Below are 9,177 nucleotides of genomic sequence, written 5' to 3' on the forward strand. Positions count from 1 at the left end.
ACGGCCCGGCTCCAGCCACAGGCTTCCTGCCCAAAACCTGCCGACGCAGTCCATTTTCTCCTTTGTAAAGAGTCCGCAAATCTGTCGCCTCCGCATCAAACATTAGCCATGTGTCTCTGTCCTGAATGTGGGGACACAAGAGCCTCAGACCCATCTTGTTCCTTGAGGTCTTGCTACCTCTCAGGGACGTGGCCGCAGCATGGACCTAGGTTCCTGCTGTCACTCAGGGCCAGCAGGAAAAAATCTATCTCTATTGCACGTGTGTTTTCTCTCGCTCGCCTTCTGATCTTCCTCTCTTACACGTTCCCTCCCACTTATTCTTCTTTCTCTTCTCTTCTCTTCTTCTCTTCCCTTCTCTTCTTTCTCTTCTCTTCTCTTCTCTTCTTTCTCTTCTCTTCTCTTCTCTTCTCTTCTCTTCTCTTCTCTTCTCTTCTCTTCTCTTCTCTTCTCTTCTTTCTCTTCTTTCTCTTCTCTTCTCTCTCCTGCTTACCCTGCTAACGCACCTTCCCCCTACCAGAAGCCTCCCTCTTAATTTAAAAGAAACTATCTTCAAGCCACTTCTGCTGTTTAGACTTCATAACCTGCTGTACGTTGAGCAGGAAAGACAGGGAGAACAAAAGCCCAGCTATACGTCCATCAATCACTGTGCAACACAAGAAAGAGACTTTAGCAGAGGGAAGATAATATGAAAAAAGAAAAAATTAGTTGTTTGGGGGAACATATAAGATAATCCAGTTTAGCTTAAGTAGAAGGTATGAAAAGGCATTAAGTAGTAAAAAAATAAAACAAAAAAGGAAGATCTAATCCATATTGTAGATAACCTCTAATCCCAGGGTAAGAACGTCAGACTACATTCAGTGGGGAGCCCTTCTAGTTTTTGAGCCTGACGGTGACAAGTTCCCAGAGGCGCTCTGAGGGCAGCCCTGTGCTGTCGTGCAGACCGGACATGTGCACCCAGCCCAGCGACTTATCTGCCAAAGGATGGGGTCTCTGTTCTAACTTTGCAAATGGCACTGTGTGGGCTGGCTGGGACTCTAGGTGCTTGTGGAAGTTCAATTCTGAGGCACAATATAGGCAAAATGGTGAAATGGAGACTGGTGTTAGGAAGACCACTTAGGAGGCTATTGTTCAAACTGAATTGAAATGGAAGTAGACCATACACTTAATTCATCTCTGTGTATCCCCAGCATCTAGAGGAGCAAAAGTTGCCCAGTAGATCATCATAGATGTTTAATGAATGAATAAAATGGTAGATGGATGTGAGGTGCAAGATTATTGCTTAAGGAAATATTTTCAAGACTCATTGATGGGGAGGGGAAGAGGCTTGGCACAACTTAAGAATCAATTAATTTAAGAGTCAGAGCATCCATGCTCTAACGTGCCTCTATGACACATGTGACTTTCAAGATTCATTCGTCATTCAATAAATATTTATCGATGTACTAGGTATTGGGGATACAGCAATGAACACAATAAACCAAGTTCTGTTTTCTAAGATCTTACATTGATAACAGGTTCTAAGAAGAAAAGTAAAGCGGGGAAAGGAGACAAAGAATGTATGGTGGGGGAGGGACAGGCAGGGACTTTTTAATGTAAGATGGTCAAGGAAGGCCTCTCGGAGAAGCGGGTATCTCAGAGAGTTTTGAAGTCAGAGAGGAAGGAGTACTGCAGGCAAAGCGAACAGAGTCTACACGGCACATTTGAGGAAAAGCAAGGAGGCCGGTGTGGCTGGACGAGGGTGATGGCATTGGGGAGAGTGGTGGAACCTGAGGGCAGAGGATGGAGAACCCGTAGGTCACAACAAAGACTTTGGATTTGACTGTGAGAAGGGAAACCATTGGCTTCCTTCTGACTTTAAAAGGATTGTGCTGGCTCCCATGTTTTGAGGTCTATTGGAAGAGGATGAGTGGAAAGACCCAACTAGGAGCATTTTGTAATAAGTCGAGTGAGAACAGTGGTGGCTTGGACTAAGGCATGGCAGTGGAGATTGAGACAACAGTCAAAGTTTGGATTATATTTCAATGGTAGAGGCTAAAGGGCTTCCTGGTGTTGGCCTGTGGGGCGTGAGAAATAGAGGGAAATTAAGGATTATGCAAAAATTTTTGTCTTTGAAGCACTTGGTTGTGTGGAGTTGCCATTTGCTGATAGGGAGGAGAATTGAGGAGTGTCAGATCAAGAATTCAGTCTGGTACACGTTAAGTTGAATCGCACATTTAGATATCCAAGTGGAGAAGTTGTACAGGCAGCTGCAAATACTAATAAAATTATTGAATGTAGAGGAGAAGACTGGTCTGGAGATATAAAATTGGGGTAATGAACATGTGGGTAACATTTATGTCCACGGCACTAGATGAGATCTCCTCAAGAGTGAGTGTAGACAGATGCAAGGGCTGAGCTTGGGATGATGAGGAGGCCGCACTTAAGTTTCACTGGCTTCCTGGCAAATGTGCCTCTGTTGTGAAGATGATTGTTGATTTAAAATTTTACAGCTAAGGGAGCTATAATATGCATTACCGTTTTTCACTGGAATGAAAATGTACGAAAATGTCATGGCTTCTCCCCTGTCCTTGTAATGAATTCCCTGTCTGGGATGCGCGGTGCCCTTCTTATTTTGAGAACACTGAGGAAAAGCGGGTGCGGCCAAACCCAAAGCCTCTGCTCCATGGCTAAGGCAGCTCGCAAATAAGTCGGCATCTCGCTTCTGCTGATGGGATGTTCTAAGGTCGGGGGCAGGCAAAGACTTTTTAAATAATAAAATGGTTTTACCATAGCCACGAACAGAGGTCTAATTGTGGTGCTTTTATTTCATTGCAGAGCACATACTGTAGGGAGAAAAAATAAGCCAGGACCAGCAATTTCTCAAATAGAGAGGAGTGCTCAATAAGAAAAGGCAATTGTGAAAATATTCAATAAATCATATTTTCAAAAGCGTTCTTTTTGGAGGCCAACGGTCATATTACAAGGAGCTTAGAGCTCCTTAAAATGGCCGAACAGAACCAGCAGATGACAAGTGATTTTTTTTTTTCTTTTCGCGCTGATAAAAAAAAAAAAAATAAGCAATGAGTCGGATTTACCTCAGCAGCGGCTGGTGCGAGGTGCCTTGGGGAGACGGTGATTTAGGTACGGTATTGACCCTTGCAGACTAGATAGATCTGAAAGCGTGAATCTTTTGCTCTAGCAATGTGGTGTTTACAAAACAGGGCAGCCGCTCTCCCTGCAAATTAGATACCAGATGTCTGGGAACTAGTGTTGCGTCTAAATATAGTCAGAGCCACCTTCTGTGTAGCTCGAGAGAGATCATAGCAGTAGGCATTTGATTAGCGTGGTGGAAGTTGTAGATATTTTATTAAACAATTTCACACTGAATAATTTATCCTATAGAGTTAAACTGAACATTTTTTTTTTAGTAAGGATTGCATTGCTTTTATCTTAGATAATTCGAGTCTAACTCAATTATAAAATATTTATTAATTAATAGTTGTACATGAAGATATTTATATTTTGTTTGGTCTTGAGAAAGCTCGTAAATCTTTCTAATATAAAGCATATCCTTATTGAAGGGTAGGATATTTAATATTGACTACACTTAAATAGAAATTTGTAGTTGCTAAATTTCAGATTTTAAAACAAGGAGAGGTAAAGACTTAGTTCAAAACAGAAATTGGAACATGATATACACTGTACTATCCTTTGATTCTCACGTGTTACCAGATTAATTATAGAAATTCTTGTAAGGAATTATAAGGAAACAGATGAGGTGTGGTTGCTTGGAAGTTAAGTAAGCAGAATTCAAAGTAAATGAAAAGATTTTTTTCCTTGAGTGGCATGCATGTCCTATAAATTACTCCTTTAATGGATTGATATAGCTTCATTTCTTCAGAAAGGAAAAATGTAACAGCAATTGTTGATTATCAGCTTAAATACATTTGTAAATCACTCAACGGCTTCATACCATTTACTTAAGCTGACAGCGTTGAAAATATTTTAGGGAATAGATGCTGTTATTTATGGCTCAAATTTGCCTAGTCTGGGGGAAAAAAGATTGTCCTCTAAAGTTCATATTAAAATCTCCCCTATTTTGGTACATAGGTTCATGCTTAGCCAACTATAGTAGGTAGTATTTACTGTGCATTTATATAGCATGCATTTAGCATGCTCATTTCGAATCCTCCCTCAATCCTGCTTCATAGACGGTGCTTTTCTCATTTGATGAAGAAATGGAACCTCAGAGAGGTTACAGGACTTTAGGAAGGCCACCGTCCTGACCTGGGATGCAGGTCCAGGCCTGCCTGGCCCTCTGTGTCTTTTTCCTCTGTGAGCATCTGGCGCTAGACTTCATCTCCTTTCTCACCTCCGCTCCTCCTTCTGTTTCCACCCCCCTTCTTTAGGGGCCAGTGAAAGGCTGCAGCGTTCTATGCCGGCCAGCAGAGCTCAGTTCATCCTGTGAAATGGCAGGACAGTGCACTCGGAAGCTTTTGTCCCTGACCGATGGGCCATCCCTCGCCCAACATTCAAAATCCATTTCTGCAGATTACTACAACATTTAACTCCTTTTTCATGCCAACAGAGGTCGTTTTAATAGAAATACTAGCAAATGCACATACATAAAATCTGGCTTCAGTTCTTTCCCCCCCCACCTGGATGGACTTAAGTTTTTATGATAAAGAAAATGACAGTGGGGACAGAAAGCTAAGTGACAGACTGATGAGGAACTTGGGAGATGGGATATGGAGGGGTAAATTAGGATATGTGTATTTCTTTTATTTTGGCTCTCGTACGGCCTGTTTTCTCTATGCCTCTCTAACACCAGTAAGAAATGCTGAAATTGCTCGGAAGGCGAATACAGTCATTTTGATGAACAAACGCATTAGTATTAGAGGGAGACAAGCTGGCTGGTAGGAATATCTAGTGCTCTTCAGCTGCAAATATTGTTAGCTTTGCTGCCCCTTAAAGGTCATCATAACGTGCTAGAAAGGAAAGAGTCCAAAATGAATCCAAAAGCCTCATTTCTCTAGGCTTTTGCCAATCCGGACATCTGGTGAATTGTCATGTTAACTAGTGACAACGGAAAACAGGCAGCGTTAATGAGTCGACATCATACAATTCAGCATAGTCTTTTAGACATAAATTCAGGATGATGAAATTAAGTTATTATACAGGAGGGAAACCCTGATCATTAAAAACATTGTAATGATTATTAAATATAAACATATATTTAAGCATTGATTAATTAAAACTTTATTAATTTACTACTACTTTGCTGATTAAACTGAACACGCAGTGCTACATATGCAATGTGTATTTACATATGCAATCTATTTGGAAAGTTAACATTATAATCTTCATATTTTCTTATTTAAATATTTACAATGAAAATCAATGTATGTTCTGAAGTTCTGTAAAGTTTCACTCTTCAATCAAGTTATTTAATGATAAAACAAACATGAAAATGATGTTAAAAGCATCAGTTTTCATCTTAAAATCTGGAACTTGAAACATGCTCTTTCCCCAAAAGAATGGGATTTATGATGATAACTTTTGCATTTTACTTAATGAGAACATAATGTTCTAATTTCTTATAAATTATCAGTGTCCCACCAAATTTTGTCCTATAAACAAAAACTTATTGATGTGCATTATTGCAATTCTGTCTTGACTGTATAATAAAACTGTTGCACACCGGAAAGCAGTAATACACAAAAGGGAACAACAGTAACTTGTTTCAACTGAAAACTCGAAGAATTACACGTCTGGCTTATAATTTTTCTAGATAAGCAAGAAATAATGCTAGGTAGAAACTTTTTATCTATTTGTATAGAGAGGAGATATTTAGTCTTCCTTTGAGACTTGTAACGTTTTTAATTTTAAACCTCAATTATCATTGTTCTGCCCACTCAAGATAAACAGCACAAAAAACTGGGTGAGTGTTGTATCATTTCCAGGGCATACTCAGGGGATTGCTTTTTCTTCTTCTTCTTCTTTTTATAACTGCTTGATAAGATTTAATTTCCATTTTCCTTTCTCCTGAAGTTGGAGTGCAGAAGAAATGCAGTAAAAGGAAATCTGAATGAAACAGGCTGTATTTTTAAAACTGTAAGAGATGATGAATAAAGACTGTGTACATAATTGAAATTCCCCGAATAGCTAAGAAATAGAACCCAATATGAGAAAAGTGCTTTTAATTTTTATTCCACTAAATTAATGATCATTTTCCACTAAAATTTAGAATCCTATATAGCTTTTGGCCCCCGAATTTGCGTTATTTACTTACATTTCAGTATGGATTCACACTTTCCTAAGCTATTGCTATAGTGTCTTGTTGCAGTAAACCTTATCAAGCAACAGCTTCTTATTTTTGCTAAGGATGAAATGAAATAAAACTGCGGTTTAGAGAGTTTAATTTCATAGAGGTGTTAGAAGGAAAAATATAGCAATGAAATAAATGACAGCAAGAAAATATTCCCGCAGAAAGGTACAGTCTTACCATTGGCTACAATGCCTTGCGTGCTATACTGTGTGTGTGAGCGTGTGTGCTTTGAGAGGCAGGGTCACACAGAGTAAAAAGTATTGATTCTGGAGCTGGGCCATTTGCAGCCCTGCCTGGATTGGGTTGCTGTGATTATTCGTTAATCTTACTCACAGGTAATATTAAGAGATGCCCTAAGGGATCTCATATACCCCAGACATACTCTTCCTTAGCTCCGCAGTGGAGCAGTCGTCCAGTTTCCCCTCGGTAGTCCAGGTCCGTCACCCCGGTCAACACCGCAACTCCCTGCTTAGCTTGTTGACACAGCGGCGTGAGGGGCCCAAAGCGCTGGGCAGTGGTCTCAACTTCCGGCTCAGTGGAATCGTTGTTGTGTCTCCCAGTGGAAACATTTCTCTCTCTGGAACTAAGACCTCTAGGCCAACAGAGCATAAAATCAGGAAGCAAAAATTTTGCTAACGGGTCACTAGAGGTGATGGTGACTGAGGGTGATTCTGAAGGCACCGTGGGTCTGGGGTCGGTCAATTCCGGAACATGCATAGGGCTCTCTGGATTTGGAAGGTGCACACTCGGATCCTCCAGGTAAGAATCAAATTTCCCAGTATGTGCATAAGTGTCCGGGTCACCTCGTTGAACGCTGAATGAGAGTAATTTATATTACACAGGAATTGACTGTGTCTATTAGGATTTACTTCGACTCAGATTTTTATTTTCTTTCTTTTTTGACAGGTTCCTGGGCAGATCGATCACCACTACATGAAGCGGCAAGTCAAGGGCGTCTTCTTGCTCTAAGGACTTTATTATCACAGGTAATGTATTACATACAGCTTAAAATACGCCCCCTTCGCATGATCATAGAGCATAAGACATTGTCAAAGCAAATCGATTCAAAAATAACAAAATTGCTTACATTTTACTAAGGCCCTTTTATTTTAACTGATGTCAGGCAAGTCAACAGTTTCTGATTTATCTTTGAAAATTCTTTATAAATGCTTTGATATGATCATATGTCTTAGCATTTCAAATTCTCATATGGTGTATTTGTTCACTGATAGACATTTAAGCAGGTAGTAGTTGGATTGATGTAATGTTTATTAAGCAATCTAAATATGCTTAACTCCATACAATGAATACAGCTGATTACAGACACATCAGTAATAAAATATCCACAAAGGGGTAGTCAGACCAGATGCCAACACAATCTTTTTTACATTATGGTTATCTCTAATATGTTATGGGGAATTGCCTATAAAAGCAATAGGCCAATTATTTCTATACTTACCTGCTCATCAGACTCATCAGAGGAAAAATGAAAAGCACATTCCTTATTGAACAGAAAGTTCAAGTACTGTGGCTTAGGCCGGTGCGTTGTTTCAAGCTTATGATGTGATTCAAATGTACACCCAGGCCTGGAAGTCATTGCTCTAGTGTTCCCAGTATCAAGGAGAAAGGAGTTTCTCCGATGGCGGTGAAGAAAGGAAAGGTGGTGTTGCCCAGTTTAAACGGCACTGCCTGGGACTCAAGACCTGGCTCCCCAGGCTGGCACCGCAGGTGAACCACAACCTGTCTGAGCCTCGTTTTCTCATCTGTACGATGAAGACGTAGGATGAGACGCTCCTTCACAGCCTGCCAGTGCTGTGATAAGCATGTGGCTATTTTGTTTTGCTCATCGCTTGATGGGGGTGGGGGGGCGTGAGATGAAGAATCCTTCAGTAATTTCTGAAGGGTAATTCCTCAGAAAGACCCAGGCAGTCCGTTGAGAGAAGAGCAGTCTTAGGATGTTTCTCAGTGTGTATCTCCTGTCCGCTGACAGGCCAGCCCAGAGGAGCGAGAGGCTGCCCCCAAGCCTGGTGTACGAGGGAGTCTCACCCTTCCCAGACGCTGTCAGCTGTCGCTCTGCTATGTGGCGCCGTGGGATTAGCTCCCCACGTCTGACTGCTTCTTGGCCAACACAAAATCTTTGATAGGATAATTAAAGGATCTTAAAGATCATCAGTTGCTAGTGACAAAGATTTGGGGTGTTTATCTATTTTCTTGCCTTCATTTTAAGATTCTTCACGTCCATTTTGTTTTTACATATTGTGGCGATCCGTAACATGTTATGAGGATTTGGCTTTGAAGTTCTCTCTAGTATGTGCTCAGTGTGATTGTCAATAGATGTTAAATTACCAAAGATATCACGAGGGCAAAGTATCTCACATCCTAATAATATTTAATTATTTCAGTCTGATATTGTGAGTTTATTGGGAATAAAATTAAAAATTGCTTACTTAGTTTTGATTGAGTAATGACACAATAAAATCTAACATTTTCTATACGCTGGGCATTGTGATAATATTTACATGCGTCATCTTGTGTAATTTTCATGATAACCCTAAAATGTAGGAGTTAAGGTATTTGCCCAAGTTAAAAGTCACTGCTTGATGGGGCCAGACTCCAAACCTAAGTCTGACCGACTTCACAGGTCAGAGTTCTTAACCACTAGCATATAACTTCATCATCCCTACTTAGTTACAAAAATCCACAAAGCAGTTTACTATAGTTTAGAACTTCGGTCCCCAACAACCCCTGCCACCCCTGCCCCCACACAGCAGGAGCGAGCAGCGGGAGAGCTTCATCTGTGTTTACAGCTGCTCCCTATCACTCACATCACTGCCTGAGCTCCACCTTCTGCCAGATCGGCTGCGTTATGG

At 40.7% G+C, this 9,177-nt stretch overlaps 1 protein-coding gene across 1 annotated transcript in view; it reads left to right on the top strand.

Annotated features, from left to right (window-relative positions):
• Positions 1-9,177, top strand: part of ASB5 (ankyrin repeat and SOCS box containing 5) — a 24,226-nt gene that overhangs the window by 13,248 nt on the left and 1,801 nt on the right. Inside the window, exon 2 of the mRNA XM_012651638.1 lies at positions 7,214-7,293. Within this exon, the coding sequence (XP_012507092.1) occupies positions 7,214-7,293 (80 nt within the window). The remainder of the gene's footprint in view (positions 1-7,213; positions 7,294-9,177) is intronic.

Source organism: Propithecus coquereli, unplaced genomic scaffold, assembly GCF_000956105.1.
Source record: "Propithecus coquereli isolate 6110/MARCELLA unplaced genomic scaffold, Pcoq_1.0 Scaffold36, whole genome shotgun sequence".
NCBI lineage: Eukaryota > Metazoa > Chordata > Mammalia > Primates > Indriidae > Propithecus > Propithecus coquereli.